The following is a 17,571-nucleotide window of genomic DNA, read 5'->3' as shown; positions in this document are numbered from 1 at the left end:
GAAGCGGCATATAAAGATGCCCGTGAAGATCCATTCTCTCCCACTGTCTGAATGCCTTGGTGGGCCTGGGCTCTGGGCCAACTAGCTTGTGGCAAGGAGGTCAGGAGCCACAGCGGCAGAAAGAGGGCATTGGATACCTGTAGCCCAGTAGCCGGTGTTGGGGGTCACATCAGGTCACACTAGGTCACAGACAGTCTCTGTCTCTAACCTGTCCCCCAGCTGTTTGCACAACTTTGGGTGTTTCTGGTTGGGCATACTCTTCTTAGCTAAATGTTCAAGCTAGCTGATAAATGACAGGTGATATCTTAGGAATCTGGATGCTTTGAATTAACCAATACCTTCTGGAAAAATCTCACCAATATCAATCAAGAATAAATTATGGGTCGATTCCACTTTAAATTCCTTTTTACCATTCCTTTCAAACAAAACATTGAATTATGTATGGACTAATCTGCTCCACTTTTCCCCCTGTGATTTATAATCTGTGGCGAGACTCAGCAATTATTAATCAACAACCGATTCCCCCCCCCCCCGCCCCCCCTTAAAATCTACCACCGATGGCAGTCTTGCACACGCTCAGGCCGTGCTGATTGCAGAACCACTTGACCCTGCCCCAGCACAGCCTGGATGGAGGAGGGGTCTCCCAGGAGCAGCCGGCACTGCAGTCTGCTGTGGAAAAGCAGGACTCCCCAAAGCAGTGTTGGCGTTAGTCCATTTTCTGTTTCTATAACAAAATGCCCGAAGCTGAGTGCTTACACATGTTAAAAAGATCTGTTTAATCCACAGTGTAGCAGGCTGGAAGTACAAGATGAGGATCAAGAGGGCCCATCTGTCCAGCCTCTGGGAGGGAGAGGGGTTCCCCTGGCTGCTAATATTACAGGATGGGGGAGACACAGAGATAAAACTGGCTGAGTACAGAAGGGTAGCTCCACTTTATGACAATCTATTCTGGCTAGGAAAAAAAAAAAAAGGAACGCTCAGTTCCACGAGTGAGCACTCGTGCTTCCCGAGGGCGGGCAGCACCCGTAATGACCTTGAGCTATGCGTAAGTCCGTTTCTGGGCCACTGAGAGCATCTAGAGAAGAGGCTTGTTTCAGCCCATGCTTTCTGAGGTTTCCGTCCGTGGCTGCTTGCTGCCATTGCCCCAGGCCTGCCGGTGAGACGCGGCGCCATGGCCGAGAGGCTGCAGCCGATCCCAGTTCTTCACTTCACGGCAGCCAGGAAGAGAGACAGGAAGAGATGGGGGCAAGGTAGATTTCTTCCAGGGCACACTCTCTCCAGCCAGCCCCTCCCTCCCTCCCTCCCTCCCATGGTCCCACTGCCTTCCAAGAATCAATTCTGAATCCATCAGCGGGTGAAGTCGTTGATTAGACCCAAACCTTCTCGGTCCAATCACCTCTGACATCTCACAGATGCCACGCCAGTGGGCTTTTTTTGCTGGTGAATTCAGGAGAAGAGTTTTAAAGATTTGTCCACCTAGGTTGGCATAGAATCTCGATTCCCAGATCTCAGTCTCGTGAGTAGCTAGGATTATAGGCGTGAGCCACCAGGCTCGTGTGTTTGTGTGTGTGTGTGTATGTATTTTGAGGTGGGTTTTACAAGTTAATCTGTGTCAGTTAGCTCCACAGGAGTGGGGACAGCTGTTCATCCAGCCCTTAATTGTTTAGCCAGCACCTTAACGGAGCCCCTTTCTTTGGCAGATTCCCAGAATGGAGCGGCCCAGTGTGGTGGGGGTGGGGGGGGTGGGGGGGTGGGGGGGTGGGGGGGAGTGGGGAGTGGGGGAAGGTCTTAGAGGAATGTTTATTCTAATCAAGTAAAGAAAAGCAGACCTAAGTACAGATTGTAACAGAAACACCACATGCTCGCCCAGAGAATGAGTTACAGCTGTACCAGAACATTCCTAGGAGGGCAGGAGTTGCCTTGAAACCAGGCTTACCAGCCAGGTGGCTTTAATTCAGAGCTTTTCATGGGAGAGATGAGTCTGGATGTTTGGCTTTTAAAAGAGCATAGTGAGTGCCATGCTGGTGGGTTTGTTTACAGATGCTTACATAGACCCCAGCTCTTGGATGGGCACTGTTTAACCTTGACTTCTCCAGCTTCACGGGTACGGGTGGGTGAGTTAGGGGCTGCCAGTGACCTTGATATCCTGCCCTTGGTATTATTGCCTAGGCCCCAGTTTGTAAAGGGGTCCCCACTCCATGTTGTGGGAGGAAAGTTTTCCCCAGCAGAGAGGCCTCGTGGGGGGAGGGTGGGACATGAACATTTCAAGGACAGCATGTGGAAGCACCAGTCCAGGCCCCTCCCTGAGGCTCTCCCTGTCCTGGAACATTCTAGAACATTCTATCCACAGTGCATGAGGACATCTGTACTTTCCCCATCTCCTCCTCCATGCTCCGTTCATTGGTGTTCTCACATGTCAGCCTGTCCCCTGTGCCAACAGTGTTTGGGGTTTTAGGAATGTCCAGGCTACACCACATTTTGCCTGGGAAGAGGGGGGAGGTGACCAGGCTAGACCACATCCCGCCTTGGGGGATGGGAGCAGTCATCCACTGTGCCTAGAGAGTATGAAGACGTTGGTTTATCCTCCACCCCCATGTTCCCCCATCCCCCAACCTCCTTGAGATGGGAATTCTTTGTCATGGACATAGTCTGGAAGCAAGACAGACCTGAGGCACCCCTGGTGGGCACACAGGCCCGTGGCCAGGCCCAGGTGCAGTGTGGCAGAGCAGGAAGTCCTGTGGTTTCCCCGTGAAGGACACAGGGTGAGGTGGGCATGAGTTCAGTCAGGTGAGAACTGGCAGCCACGTGGAGGGGGGAGGGGGCCCCGTGTCTAGAACCCAGGCCTGGCCAGCGGGGAGCAGAAGGCACCCAGCACCTCTCTAAGGGCTGGCAGTGGGAGCGAGGCCGGCAGGACCTCAGCGGGAGCCTTGGAGAGGGAAGTCTTAGAACCCCAGCCTCGCATTGGGAAGGCCCGGAGTCTACCCGGAGTCTCTGGCAGGATGAGGGAAGCAGGCCTTGTGCGCACAGCAAAGACCCACTGTGGACGGCAGGAGAGGACGACTCCCCTCCAGGGCCCCTTCAAATGCAGGCGGTCTCTGCCTTGCTTCCCAGCTCATTCCCCACCCCTCCAACAACAACCACAATCCACCCCCCCCCCCCCAGCCCAAGCCTTCCTTGAGCTCCACTCCTTCCCAGTGCCTTCTGGAACTGCCCACAAATCTCCCTGTGCCCATCGCCCGTGGCAGGGCTAGGATGGATGGATAGGGAGAGAGGACATGGAAGACCCACCCTGTAGGCCGCTTAAACGTAGGGTAACCAGGGAAGGATCTAGAATGGAGACTTCTGTGGTTGCATGGCTTCTCCAGCTGAGAACACGTTCGTGGTTCATCACTGAAGGCTAGAGTGGGAGGAGCTAGGAAAGAAGTCTCTAGAAAGGAACCCAGCTCCTACTCACTCCAGTACAGAGCTCTCAGATTCTGCCCCTCACCCACCCCAGACCTGCCTAGCCACAGATGAGCCAGGTGTCCTCGTTCTCAGCAAGGCCCGTGGGGAGGCCATCCCCCTCAATCTGTGCTACGTCACTGGTCCTCACTACACCCCCACATCTCACCTGCTTTATCCTCCACCATGGAACAGTCAGCTGACCAGGCCCTGCGTCATGGCTGTGGTGATGTGAATGGACCCCTCCCCTCATCCCCCCCTCCCCGGCATCTCACGACCTCCACCCCGAACCCACCCACCCACCCACCCACCGCTGGCTGTTACATGTGCTGTTCCTGCCTAGTGTCAGGCTCTCTGATCCTGACAGCTAGATTCGGCTCCCAGCTGTGACCACCTCCTGCAGGAATGATCATTTGGCTCCCATGACCACCATGCTTGCATGGCTATCATGCTTCCACAACCCCCATGCTTGAGAGAGGCTCCTCCCCTTGCTGTGATGTCTTGACACAAGGGGACCGGATCTGATGGAAAAAAATGTCTCTCTCTGCTTGAAAGGAAATGCTTTCTGTGTGTGTGTGTGTGTGTGTGTGTGTGTGTGTGTGTGTGTGTGGTCAGTACTGGGGCTTGAATTCAGGACCTGGGTGCTGTCCTTTACCTTTTTCACTCAAGACTGGCATTCTACCTAACTTGAGCCACAGCTTCGCTTCCGGCTTTTTTGGTGATTCATTGGAGATAAAAGAGTCTCACAGAGTCTCCTGCCTGGGCTGGCTTTGAACTGCAATGCTCAGATCTCAGCCTTCTGAGTAGCTAGGCTGACAGGTGTGAGCCATGGCACCAGGCTAATGCTTGTTTCTTTAAGGTGAGTGCCATCCTGAGTGTGGTACCAAAGGCTGCGATGGTCCCAATGCTGACCAGTGCTTGAACTGTGTCCACTTCAGCCTGGGAAACTCCAAGACCGGCAGGTAATGGGCTGGGGCAGCCGCCTTCCTTCTGGGAAGGGAACACTAATGCTAATGCCCTCTGTTTTCAGCTATGTAACACTCCAACAGAGAAGAAGGTGTCTGTTTGGTTGGGGGGGGGGAGAATGGGGGGGGAGGGATGTGCCATTAGCTCATTCATTTAATCCTAGCTACTCTGGAGGCAGAGACCTAAAGGACTGAGGTTTCAAAAGCCAGCCTGAGGGCTGGGGATATAGCCTAGTGGCAAGAGTGCCTGCCTCGGATACACGAGGCCCTAGGTTCGATTCCCCAGCACCACATATACAGAAAACGGCCAGAAGCGGCGCTGTGGCTCAAGTGGCAGAGTGCTAGCCTTGAGCAAAAAGAAGCCAGGGACAGTGCTCAGGCCCTGAGTCCAAGGCCCACGACTGGCCAAAAAAAAAAAAAAAAAAAAGCCAGCCTGAGCAGAAAAGTCTCTGAAGCTCCATCTCCAACTAACCAGCAAGAAGCTGAACTAGTAGAGACTTGGCTCAAGTGGTAGAACATCAGACATGAGTAAACAAGCTGTTTGACAGCACAAGGCCCTGAGTTCAAGCCCCAGTACTAGAAAAGGAGAAATTAAGAGCTTTAATAACTAAGGACCTCCCACAAGAGCCATTCTGAAAGAAAAAAGTTCTCATTCTTTTTTATTTTTTAATTTATTTTTTGTCAGTCTTGGGGGGCTAGAATTTACAGCCTGGGCACTGTCCCTGAGCTCTTCTGTTCAAAGCTAGCATTCTACCACTTGGATCTACAGCTCCATTTCTGGTTTTCCAATTAACCACTGATGGTTGATTGGAGATAAGAATATCACAGATTGGGGGCTGGGGATATGGCCTAGTGGCAAGAGTGCTTGCCTCGTATACATGAGGCCCTGGGTTCGATTCCCCAGCACCACATATACAGAAAATGGCCAGAAGCGGCGCTGTGGCTCAAGTGGCAGAGTGCTAACCTTGAGCAAAAAGAAGCCAGGGACAGTGCTCAGGCCCTGAGTTCAAGGCCCAGGACTGGCCCCAAAAAAAAAAAAAAAAAAGAATATCCCAGATTGTTCCGGTTTGGGCTGCTGGCTTTGAACTGTGATCTTCGGATCTCAGCTTCCTGGGTTGCTAGGATTACAGCCCACCCAGGGCTGGCTTCGGGCAGGGGGTCCTCAGGTGTTCCTCTTCCCACAGGAAGTGTGTGAGCGAGTGCCCCTTGGGCTATTTTGGGGACTCCGCCGCACGCCGGTGCCGCCGGTGCCACAGGGGCTGTGATACGTGCTCGGGCCGCAGCCAGACCCAGTGCCTGTCGTGCCGGCGTGGCTTCTATTACCACCAGGAGATCAACGCCTGTGTGATCCAGTGTCCCGCTGGGTTCTATGCGGATGACAGTAAGTGGCCTGTCTGTCTGTGGGCATGGGAGTGGGGAGCCCGCGCCCCTTCTCTGGGCTGGTGTCCCCCATGAACGGGAGAGTGTTCTGGGCCAGCGCACTGACATGCTCGCTAGCATCGGAACAAGTCTCTCCCACCGAGGGATCCACACTGAAAGTCAGTGTCTACTTGGAAAAATGGGACCGAAAATGGTTCAGGTTCCAGCTTACCTGAACCACACGCTGGGAGAGGATGCGGTGCCACCCGAAAGCCATGCCACCTGCCGCACGGTGCACCATGCCGTAGGACGGGGACAGCCCGGGGAGATGGCGCAAGTGTGTGCAGTTGGTAGGGAGAGGATGGGACCTGAAGGAAAACTCCTCTAAGAAGTGCTGGGGAGCTGCACGGGGGCTGCTGGGGCCAGAACGTGGCCTTCCTCAATTCTGCAGGGCCAGGGGAGGCCACACGCGCGCAGAGGTAGGCAGGGCCTTGAAGCCGAAAGACACAGAATAGTAACTCAGAGTAGAAAAGCCAGATGCTCTGCTGCCCGGGGAAGAGGATGGGATGATTTCAGCCAGCCAGAGCACGAAAGAGAGAGTGTGGATGGAACCGGTGAGGAACAGCTCTCAGACAAGTTTACAAAGCGGCCACTTCAGCCAGGCCCTGGTGGCATAATAGGCCTGTCAATCCCAGCTACTCCAAAGCCAGCCTGGGCGGGAAAACCCACGCGATTCTTACCGTCAGTTAACCAGCAACAAGCCAGAAGTGGAGGCTCAAGGTCACTCGGGGACTTGGATTTGCACCAGTAAAGGGAGGTGACACCCTGCCAGCACAGTGCTGGGCACGGTCCCGGATCCACTTTGGAGACAGGCCCAGGCCGGCGGTGACACATCTGATGCCCTCCGGGCGACCTTTCCTCCTCATCTTGCTCTTTTTCTCCAGGTCAGAAAAACTGCCTTAAGTGCCACCCAAGCTGTAAAAAGTGCATGGGGGAACCGGAGCTGTGTACAGACTGTAAGGAAGGATTCAGGTAACCCCCACCCCCACCCCCCGAAGCCCCAAGCGTGCCAGTGCCCGTGTTTAGCTTTGGCTGTGCGTCGCAGATCTTTTTGCATCTTTTTCTGAAAGCTAACGTATCAGAGATGCAAAGACATTTTTGGTGTGACAAAATCCTGGGTCCCCTGAGGAGCCGCGTGTGGGAGGGAAAGTTCCAGGCAAGGGGGGGAGGGTGTCTACATTTTTATGCAGAGCTTGCAGAATTCGTAGAGTTATAGTTGTTCCTGTAACTTTCGAGCATATCAAACAGCACTATTTACATAGTAACTTGTATTTTTACATGCCGGAGAGCAGCCATTTTTCCCAGGATACCCTGCATCCCTGTCGAGGGCCGATTGCCTTCACCTTTACCCATTCTTCCAGATCAGAGCCTTCTCCGGTTTCTAGAACAGCTTGCAGAAGGGAGGGAAACACATTGCATTCAGCTACCCACTTATTATAAAGGGTGTAATAAGGGAAAGAGAAGAACAGAGAAATGGAGAGATATATGAAACAGGTCAAAACTTGTGGTTTGGGGGGATCCACCATCCCCCTCAGAAAGTGAGCTTGTTTTTGCTCACCAACCTGGAAGCTCTTCAAATTCTCTCCTTTAGAATTGATATGGAAGCCTGAGTTTCTTCCTGTGTTACTTTTTGTGCTGCCACTCGGACTTGAACCCAGAGCCTCACACTCTCACTTGGCTTTGTTGTTCATTACTGATGCTTTACCACTTGAACCGTACCTCCTGTCCAAGTTTTTGGATGGTTAATTGGAGATCAAGTGTCACAGATTTGTCTGCCCAGGCTGGCTTCAAAGCTTGATCCTCAGTTCTCAGCCCCCTGAGTAGCTAGGATGAAACGCGTGAGCTGATAGCGCCTGTCTTGAGGTTTATCTTTGGCCGTTGGCGCCCACGTCTATCTTCTGCCCCCCTAACATCCTCCATGATTGGAGCAGTGGGACTGAAAATTCCTACCCTCTTAACATATGGTTGGCTCAACAAGACCCAACTGGAGGAAGCCAGCCCCCAGCCATCTCATTAACATACAAAAAGGCACTTCTCACTTTATTGGTTGTGAGGATTTTTTTTAGGAGCTGGGATAAAGACCAAGTATATATTCCTAATTATAAGTCATAACATCACAGCAGGAGTCTCGGGGCCTCCGACAGATGCACCGGAGCGCATTCACTCTTGACGATGTTGAGTGGCGAACCTGCTTACGGTGTGTGCCTCGGATCTAAAGAAATCCTAGTAGGATAGCCGTGTGCGGCACCAGGTGCCAGACATGAGTGCTCAGTGAGTCCTCCAAGCTACGGTCTGCTGCAGGAACCAATTACGGAGAGGAAGCAGAGGTTGCAGAGGGGTTTGCTGGCTTGCCCGGGGTCCTGCAGGCGAGGCAGACCTGGCGTGGGTGGTCCAGCTCAGCTGTGCCCCCGGGGTGGCTGGCTGAGGGAGGGGGGCGCAGGCACTTAGCAGGTGGAAGAGGAAGCCAAGCAGCTGCCAGGTCCAGGGGTGGGGGTCGGGGGGGCTTTGTTCCAGCAAGGGAGACGCAGGCACAGATGTAGGGCTGCATGTTAGCTTGGAAGGTGGACTCATGGAGACACAGCCAGCCTGTCACCGGCATAAAGCCCCCACAGGCTCCAGGTCTCCTTGGGTGGGGGGTGTGTGTTCAGATTTGGAGTTTGAAGTCATGAGAAGCTGGCCAGAGCAGGGAAGAACCCAAATCCAGGCCGGAGGACCACCAGCTGCTTCAGGATGGTCATGCCAGCGGTCATTAGCCGGAAACCTCCGTGACACAAAGCAGGAGGCTCGGACAACTTGCATTTCCTCTTGTAAAAGCCATAATTTAATTACAACTTGGGAACAGATGTGGAAACTGAACTCTTCTTTTTTTTTTTTTTCTTCCTGTTTTTCCCCAAAGCGTCACCCGGGGAAGCTGCATTCCAAACTGTGAGCCTGGAACCTACTTCGATTCAGAGCTAATCAGATGTGGGCAGTGCCATCACACCTGCCGAACCTGCGTGGGTGAGTGGCTTGCCTGACAAAGCCTTGCTTTCATGGGATAATTGTAACCAGGGTTACAACGGTAGATAGGTGTAACCAGGGTTACAAAGGTGGACAGGCTAGCAAACTTGAGAAATCAACTGGGAAAGTTCTAGAACTAGCTGAGTGCCAGTGGCTCACGCCTGTAATCCTAGCTACTTGGGAGGCTGAGATTTGAGGATCATGGTTCAAAGCCAGCCCAGGCAGAAAAGTCCCTGCGAGACTCTTATCTCCAATAAACTACTCAAAGAATCTGGAAGTGGCACTGTGGCTCAAGTGGTAGAGTGCTAGCCTTGAGCAAAGAGAGACTCAGGGGCAGTGCCCAGGCCCCAAGTTCAAGCCCCAGGACAGGCAAAATAAATAAATTAAAAAAAAAAGTTATAGAACTTCTTGAGATTCGGCACTTATTGCAGCATTGAAATATGAAAGCAAAAGGTTAAAGATATAGCTCAAAGGTAAAGTGCTTGTCTGGCATACACAAGGCCCTAGGTTCCATCTACTTCAAACAACAACCCAAGAGATTATAAAAACACAAAGGCAAGGGGCTGGGGATATAGCCTAGTGGCAAGAGTGCCTGCCTCGGATACACGAGGCCCTAGGTTCGATTCCCCAGCACCACATATACAGAAAACGGCCAGAAGCCGCGCTGTGGCTCAAGTGGCAGAGTGCTAGCCTTGAGCGGGAAGAAGCCAGGGACAGTGCTCAGGCCCTGAGTCCAAGGCCCAGGACTGGCCAAAAAAAAAAAAAAAAAAAAAAAAAAAAAAAAAAAAACACAAAGGCAAGCCGGACACTGGGTAGCTTATGCCTGTAACCCTAGCAATACACGAGGCTGAGATCTGAGGATCACAGTTCAAAGCCAGACAGGGCAGAAAAGTAAGTCCCTGTGAGACTCTTATCTCCAATTAACCACTCAAAAACTGGAAGTGGTACTGTGGCTCAAAGAGGTACAGCACTAGCCTTGAGCAAAAGAGTTCTAGGATCTTGCCCAGACCCTGAGTTCAAGCCCCATGACCCATCAAAACAAAACTAAACATGTCTGGGAGGTAAGGATAAGGAATTATTATTTAATAGATACAAAAATTTCAGTCTGGGAGGATGAGGAAAATTCTAGAGATGTTTACATGATGTGAGGGCACTGATGTAACCAAGCTGTATGTTTTAAATGGTTAGAATTTAGAGAAATTTTACATTATGGATATTATATCATAATTTTAGAATTGGAAAACTAGAAGCAGCCAAAAAGTATAAAGCCCAACTTAAGTAAACAACCTGGGTTGCTCAGCATTGGAACCCAGTCAGGTTCTCCTAGGTGGATATAATCATATATGAAATATATACCAAATGTAATCATATATATAAAATATAATCATATATGAAAACACATACAGGGCCATTATGCATATCTACATAATTAAACAGACTGAAGCATGGTGTATGCAGAGGCGGGTTACAGCGGAGTAACCGCTTTAACCAATTAACAGTTTAACAAAATGAATACCAGGAAGCTGAAACATGCCTTGTCTTGGGATGGTGGAACTTAAGGGATGGGGCAGATGAATGGAGAGAGGAAGAGGGGGGCAAATGCAGTCATAACACTCAATGTTACATGTGTGAAAATGGAACCAAGGCACTTGAGGGGAGGGGTGGGTTGGAAGAGATAGAGGGAGAGAAGAATAAAGGGGTGACACTCATCAAGATGTTCTGTTCTCAGGCTGGGAATGTGGCCTAGGGGTAGAATGCTTGCCTTGCATACATGAAGCCCTGGGTTCAATTCCTTAGTACTACATATATACAGAAAGCCAGAAGTGGCACTGTAGCGAACAAAAAGAAGCCAGGGATAGTGCTCAGGCCCTAAGTTCAAGCCCCAGGACCGGAAATAAAGAGAGAGAGAGAGAGGTGTGTACTGTTCTCATAAAGTGACATGTTGAACTGATTTTCCTTTGTACAACTATTTAAAGATAATTAAAAACGAATTGAAAAGAAAAAGAGAAGTCGGTGCTGTTGGCTCATACTTATCATCCTAGCCTCTCAGAAGGCTGAGATCTGAGAATCACATTTTGAACAAACCCAGGCAGGAACATCCATGTGACTCATCTCCAATTAACCACCAGAAAGCAGGAAGTGGACTGTGGCTCAAGTGGTAGAACACTAGCCTTGAGCAAAAAAGCTCAAGGACAGTGCCTAGGCCTTGAATTCAAGCTCCAACACACACACACACACACACACACACACACACACACACACACACACACACACACAGAAAAAGAAAAGGAAGAAACCATCCAGGTTGTGAATGCTTTCAGGCAAGAAATAAAAGATGCTTAAGTGTTCATGAGCCGTCTTGTCTTGCTGCAGAAATTACACTAAAACACAACACCATAAAGATTCCTGGGCCTCTGGGAGGGGAAAGGATGCAGATGTTTTAAAACCAGAACTTTAGTTCTTTATACAAAGCTCATTTACTCCAAACATTTTATTCAAAGAGGAAAAGATCTGCCATAAACATTTTTACATGTATTACAATTTCCTACAAAGATTATAGCAGAGATGTCTCCAGGCGTGGAGGTTTTTTTTTTAATGCAGAATATAGCAGCGATTTCCCTCATTTTATTGGCTTTCATTTGGCAGTGTTCTGAGCAAGTAAATCAAGGCATGCCATGGCGTCGTAGGTTCAGACAGGGACCGGGGGAAGTTTCCTCCTTGCCATCCTTCTCCGTGCCCCATCGAAATCCACTGGACATGGGGTTCACTCTGAGCACCTCTCCGTTTGGCCAGGGCGGCTGCTGAAATGCTCACTGCGCTGGTTCCCACAAAATGAGAGATGAGGATGATGTGGATGGAATTGGGCTGATGGCCGTGGCCCCTGCCTGGGACACGGGGGTGCTGACGCCCACCTTCCGGGAATCGGTGGGCACAGCGCTGTGTGGGTGGCCTGGGGAGCCCCCCACGAGTGCCATACATCTCCTGGCAATCTGCGAAGCAGGCCCGGGGCGCGGACCCCCACAGGCAGGCGCTGACATCTTCTTTTCCTGCACCTCTCAGGGCCCAGCAGAGAAGAATGCATCCACTGTGCCCCAAACTTACATTTCCAAGACTGGAAGTGTGTGCCGGATTGCAGCGAGGGCTTCTACGCGGAGAAGACGCCCGGCGTGCCCCACAAAGTGTGTCAAAGGTACGGGCTTCCGGGGAGCCTGCCCCGGGCTGGGCAGCACCACTCCTCTCAGTGGGGAGCCCCACCGTGGGGTTCGCTGTTGGCTGTAGGTTGTTAGCACCTGTTCCCTATAAACAAACAGTGAAGGGCTGTCCCCCAGACCCCCCCCCCCCTCAGGAGGGACAAGACTGGAAGCCATGCCTTCTTCTTAGCTGCAGGGGAAGGGGGGGCGGTGGGGAGCAGGGTGCTCGCCTAGGGAGGGGTGAGCACTGGGAGGAGAGCACCGTGGTCATCTCAGCAGGGCTGGCTTCTCCCCAAAGGTGTGAGGAGAACTGTGCCAGCTGTGAGGACTCCAGCCAGAACTGCAGCCGGTGCAAGGCGGGCTTCACACAGCTGGGGAGCTCGTGCATCACCAACCACACCTGCAGCAACGGTGAGGCCCCGCCCCGTCCCCTCCCCCAGCCCCCGCAGGGCAGGCGGCCTGGGGTCACGGGGGAGGGGTCTGTCGCCCTATCCTGGGCAGTCCCCTAGATCTATCGACACCCGCAGCCCCCTCCACACTCCCATGCCCCCCCCCCCTTTGCTGGTCTTATAGACTCAGCAAGAGCTGGGTCACAGGTCGGTCACCTGGCACATGGTTGGTCCCCACAAAGGGAACAGTATTCCCAGACCCTTCCTGTCCAGTCTGACCTCCCCCTCCTCTGCCTTTCCGGTCCTGGGGCCTCAGCTGACGAGACCTTCTGCGAGATGGTGAAATCCAACCGGCTCTGCGAGCGGAAGCTCTTCATCCACTTCTGCTGCCGCACGTGCCTGCTGGCGGGGTAGGAGCGCCGGCTGCAGGTCCACTACCCATCCGTCCGCCTTCCTCTAGACTGTCGGCCAGAATCTCGTTCCAGGGGCGATCCCCTGCACCTGACAGCTTTATCTCCCCGTGAGCTGGGTACTCCCACACGCCCCCCGCCCAGGGGAACCCGAACCAAGTGGATGGTGGCTCCGGACATGGTGTTTCCAGGCTCTGGCAAACCTTACAACAGGAACAAAAATGAAATGCGAGCTCTGGCTTTGGAACAGCTTCTAGGACCCTAAGTTTACTGAATCTTCAAGACCAAAGCAGAAGGAACGATCCCGTGCCATGGCGTGCGGTCCGGCCAGCGGGACCCCGGGGCCACCCTCGCGGGAGCATCGCTTGCTGCCGAGCAGCCTGGAGGATGGTTAGATGGGATGGTTCAGTGAAACACGCTTCGGGCCATAGGCTAGACGACCACTGCGGCTGGAACGGGTTTCTGCGGAGTCAGCTCCTCTAGAAAGAGCAGCAGTGGCCCAGAAGGTCCAATGCCGACCGCATGCAACGCTGGGCCTCTCTGGGTACAATCCTCTCGGGGCAGACTGTGTTGTCCGGTCTCTCAGGCCTGGACCACCACCTCTACCTGATTCAGAACCTTCCGAGGAGAGTCCCCAGGAGGCCAGTCAGAAGATGCCCGGATGGACCGGCCGAGCCACGCCCTCTCAACAACATATAAAGCCAGCCTAGGAAGCGCTAGTCACGCATGGAATTGCATCTGCAGGTCCACTTGGCCTCATGCTCAGGAGATTCCATCTCCAGTCGGACGCTGCTGCGTCTGTGTAGGGCGAGACGCCTACGACGGCACAGCCAGATCCATTTCTGCCAAACCTGTGTAGGCATTTTATAAGCGACATGTTCTAATTTTTACTGATAAATATCTCATATATTTTCATTGAAATGCACAGATCTGCTTGATTTCCCCCCCCCCACACTCAAATATGGGAATAACATTTGCCTTAAATTTTTGCAACCTCGTCTCTCCATGTTGTCCTGCTTTCTTTTCTGATGACAACGCATTTGCCTGGTCGTTGTCGCCTGCGAGCTGGCAGAGAAGCAGGCTGCAGTCTGTTGAGCTCACCCCCACCCAGAACAAAAGAAATCAGAGAAGCAAATACTATGTTAATCCTAAATTAATAAAAAGCGTTTAACTTCCTATAGCAGAGGAACCTCTAATTCTTACCAAGGCATAATACATTAATCTTGGCGGCTAGCCAGTGTATCCTTTGTGCATTGCTTTGTGGTTTGGGGGTGTGTTTAACGTCCTCAGCCTGAAGGGCTGCCATTGTTCTGATGAAAAAGGTGGTGGTCCCCAGAGTTCCAGCCACGAGATGACCTTTGGCAAAGAGATCCCCTTGGAGCCACCAAAGCCCAGTTGGGTGGAAAAGCCCAATGTCCCCAGATGCAGGGCCAAGCCATTGCATGAAGCCACAGTTTGCCTGCAGTTCCTGCCCTCGTGGGTGACATGCCATGTGGCCTTTCTACGAGCTCAGACACTTGATTTGTCAGATACAGTAGACCCTTGGTGAGCCGGCCATTGAGGAAAACCTGTGCATGCTCAGTTTGATTCATTTCCCCATAACATCTTCTAAAGACACGGCTCCTTTCACCAAATCTCAATTTCCACTTCATTAACTTAAGCATGTTGTATGCTTCTTTGGGGGGGGGGTTAGGGGAGGCTTCCTATAGTTTTTACCTTGCTTTCTAGGCACTATTTGCTTTTGAAGAGACAGAAGTTACAGAAATAAAGGCAGGAAAATACCCAGCAAGCCACATGATTGAAACACACTGACATTAACAAGGGACTGAGAAATTCTCAACTATGCATAATGCTAAAATGTTTTGAGTTTTATTTTTATTTTCCTTTATTTATGAAGCTGGGTGCTGGTGGCTCACACCTTTAATCCTAACTCCTCAGGAGGCTGAGTTCTGAGGATTCAGGTTCTAAACTAGCCTGGACAGTCCATGAGACACTTAATCTGTAATTTATCAACAAAAAGCTGGAAGTAGAGATGTTGCTCAAGTGGTAGAGTGCTAGCCTTGAGCAGAAAAAGAAAAAAGCTCAGGGACAGTGGTCATGCCCTGAGTTCAAGCCCCAGGACTAGCACGCACAGGTGTGCGAGCGTACTGCACACACACACACACACTCATAACAATTTCAAAGGGTTTCATTATTGATTCTTATGTACGGATGAAGCACTTTGATCATATCCATCCCTTTCATCCTCCTCCTTGCCAGGTTCCCAAGGAAAGACATTTTCCTAAGAGGCTGCGGGCTAGTGTTTCATACCTGTAATTCTAGCTACTCAGGAGGCTGAGATTTGAAGATCATGGTTCAAGCCAGCCTAGGCAAACAAATATGAGAGACTCTTATCTCCAGTTCACCAACACAAAGCCAGAAGTGGGACTGTGGCTCAAGTGGTAGAGCTCTAGCTTTGTGCAAAAAGTCAAGAAATAGCACCCAGCTTTGAGTGCAACACCCCAGTGCAAGCCTTCCACACACATGTGCATGCATGTACACACACATACACACACGAAAGCAGAAGTAATGGAAAGGAACAGTCATGGCAACTCTGAAATTCCTGCCCAGCCAACTGGGAGGCAACTAGGTACTAGGTGTGAGGGAAAAGTGAGTGTCTGACACAGCCTTGGCCTGACTGTTGCTTTCCTTCTGCAAACCCCAACCCTCTCTAGGCCTGTTGCTTATCTGCACAGAATGGTACGACACTGCTACCTCTGGTCCTGGGCTTCAGCCCCACTCTCCAAACCCCCACCACTACTATGAGCCAGCCACTACTTGACTCTTAGCTTTCCGTGGAGTCTCCAGGAACCCAAATCCCAGTGCAGAGAACATCTTATAGTAAAACAAAACAACAAAAACCCTTTAGCTGGTCACCAGTGGCTCATGCCTGTAATCTTAGCTACTCAGGAGGCTGAAATACAGGGATTGTGGTTCAAAGCCAGCTCAGGCAGTAAAGTCAATGAGACACTTATCTCCAATTGACCACAAGAAAACTGGAAGTGGTGCTGTGGCTCCAAGAGGTAAAGTGCTAGCCTTGTGTGAAAAAGCTCAGGGACAGGGCACAAGCCCTGAGTTCAAGCCCCACAACGGACAAAATAAACAAAAAAACACTAGTTCCCAGCCAAGAATGGTTCTTGCCTTCTCTGAGAGCTCTGGCAATGTCTGGATGTACGTCTGACATCTGCAGGATGTGTTTACCTCTAGTGAGTACAGGCCAGGGATGCTGCTAACTGCCTGCACCAAAGAAGCGCACAGCCCAAAGTCAGGTGTGTATGCTAAGACAATCCAACCAAGAGAAATGGAACTTTTTAAAAAGAGTTGTTTGCAAGCCAGCCTGGGAAGCAAAGTTCTGAACACTACGTTTCCAAAATAACCAGCAAAAAGCTTGGCTGGAGAGTTTGAGTCGATGGGACAGCACCAGCCAAGCAAACAGAGAGAGAGAGAGAGAGAGAGAGAGAGAGAGAGAGAGAGAGAGAGAGAGAGAGAGAGGAACTATATGTGTGTATATATGACTACTATATATAATACATAACTATGCCATTGTATATACATATATTAAATTATAAAGCCCCCTTCCTTGAGACCTCAGGAAGATGAAAAGTTTTGCTGAGCATTTCTGAGTAGACCATCACTTTTAGACAAAAGGCTTTTTATGATTATTAAAGGTATTGTCAGGGCCTAGGAATGTGGCCTAGTGGTAAAGTGCTCGCCCTGGGTTCGATTCCTCAGTACCACATATATAGAAAAAAGCCGGAAGTGGCACTGTGGCTCAAGAGGTAGAGTGCTAGCCTTGAGCAAAAAGAAGCCAGGGACAGTGCTCAGGCCCTGAGTCCAAGCCCCAGGACTGGCAACAAAAACAAAACAAATAAACAAAGGTATTGTCACACACAAAGAGTCATTTGCAATCTCCTAGAGAGACACCAACATGAGTAAAAGTGCCTGTGGTTTGACTTCTGACGCTGATTGTATGTTGAAGCAAGGGAAATCCATACAACTTTCCCTTTTAAAAATAAAAACCAGGTCTTGATAAATAGCCCCAGCCGGCCTCCAACTCACCTTCTGTCATAGCCTCCCAGTGCTGGGGGGTCTTGCTTTGTGCCCAGGGCTGGCTATCAGCCTCCTACTTTTGCTTCTCTTTGCTCCTTGGGGATGACAGGCACACACCACTCTCAGTCCAGTCTCTTGACCTTTTATGCCTGGGCTGGCCTTGAACCTGTGGTTCTCCTGAAACCTGCCTTTCAAAGAGCTAGGATTTTATAGGCCTGAGTCTGTACTTCAGCAAAAGGGCCAAGCACAAGCCAGGTCCCTGGCTCAGGGGCTCCACCTACTGGTGCTTTCTTGAATTAAAGTAAATTTAAGTTTGCTTTTTTACTTTTGAATCACAAGGCCACATTATAGGAAAGCGTTGAGTATGATACACAAATATTTTTTTCCTGGGCTAAATTTGAGAGTAATATTCTGCAATGATATGTCATTCCCAAATAACTTTAGTTTTTCCTAGGATCATTTTCTCACACAACTATCCGAGTCTGGCAACTGACACTGACACATTTCTCTCTTCTACCCCTCGTTCACATCCCGGAGTGGGCTGCGCCCCCTTCCCAGCTACCAACTCCGAAGCCAGGATCCATCCCCGAAGCCGGCGCTGGGGCTCTCGATTGCTTCTGCCTGGCGCTCGAGCTGCGCACGCGCACTGGCAGGCCGCGCTCGGCGC

General features: G+C 51.1%; 1 protein-coding gene across 1 annotated transcript in view; it reads left to right on the top strand.

Annotated features, from left to right (window-relative positions):
* Pcsk6 (proprotein convertase subtilisin/kexin type 6) overlaps positions 1 to 13,995 on the top strand; it is a 93,332-nt gene extending 79,337 nt beyond the window's left edge. The window contains exons 16-22 of the mRNA XM_048369047.1: positions 4,301 to 4,403; positions 5,591 to 5,787; positions 6,710 to 6,797; positions 8,722 to 8,825; positions 11,886 to 12,015; positions 12,315 to 12,427; positions 12,722 to 13,995. Of these exons, the coding sequence (XP_048225004.1) occupies positions 4,301 to 4,403; positions 5,591 to 5,787; positions 6,710 to 6,797; positions 8,722 to 8,825; positions 11,886 to 12,015; positions 12,315 to 12,427; positions 12,722 to 12,819 (833 nt within the window). The 3' untranslated portion in view covers positions 12,820 to 13,995. The remainder of the gene's footprint in view (positions 1 to 4,300; positions 4,404 to 5,590; positions 5,788 to 6,709; positions 6,798 to 8,721; positions 8,826 to 11,885; positions 12,016 to 12,314; positions 12,428 to 12,721) is intronic.
* The last annotated feature ends 3,576 nt before the right edge of the window (positions 13,996 to 17,571 follow it).

The sequence above is a fragment of the Perognathus longimembris genome, chromosome 20, assembly GCF_023159225.1.
Source record: "Perognathus longimembris pacificus isolate PPM17 chromosome 20, ASM2315922v1, whole genome shotgun sequence".
NCBI classification, from domain to species: domain Eukaryota; kingdom Metazoa; phylum Chordata; class Mammalia; order Rodentia; family Heteromyidae; genus Perognathus; species Perognathus longimembris.
This window is presented reverse-complemented; position numbering and strand designations above follow the sequence as displayed.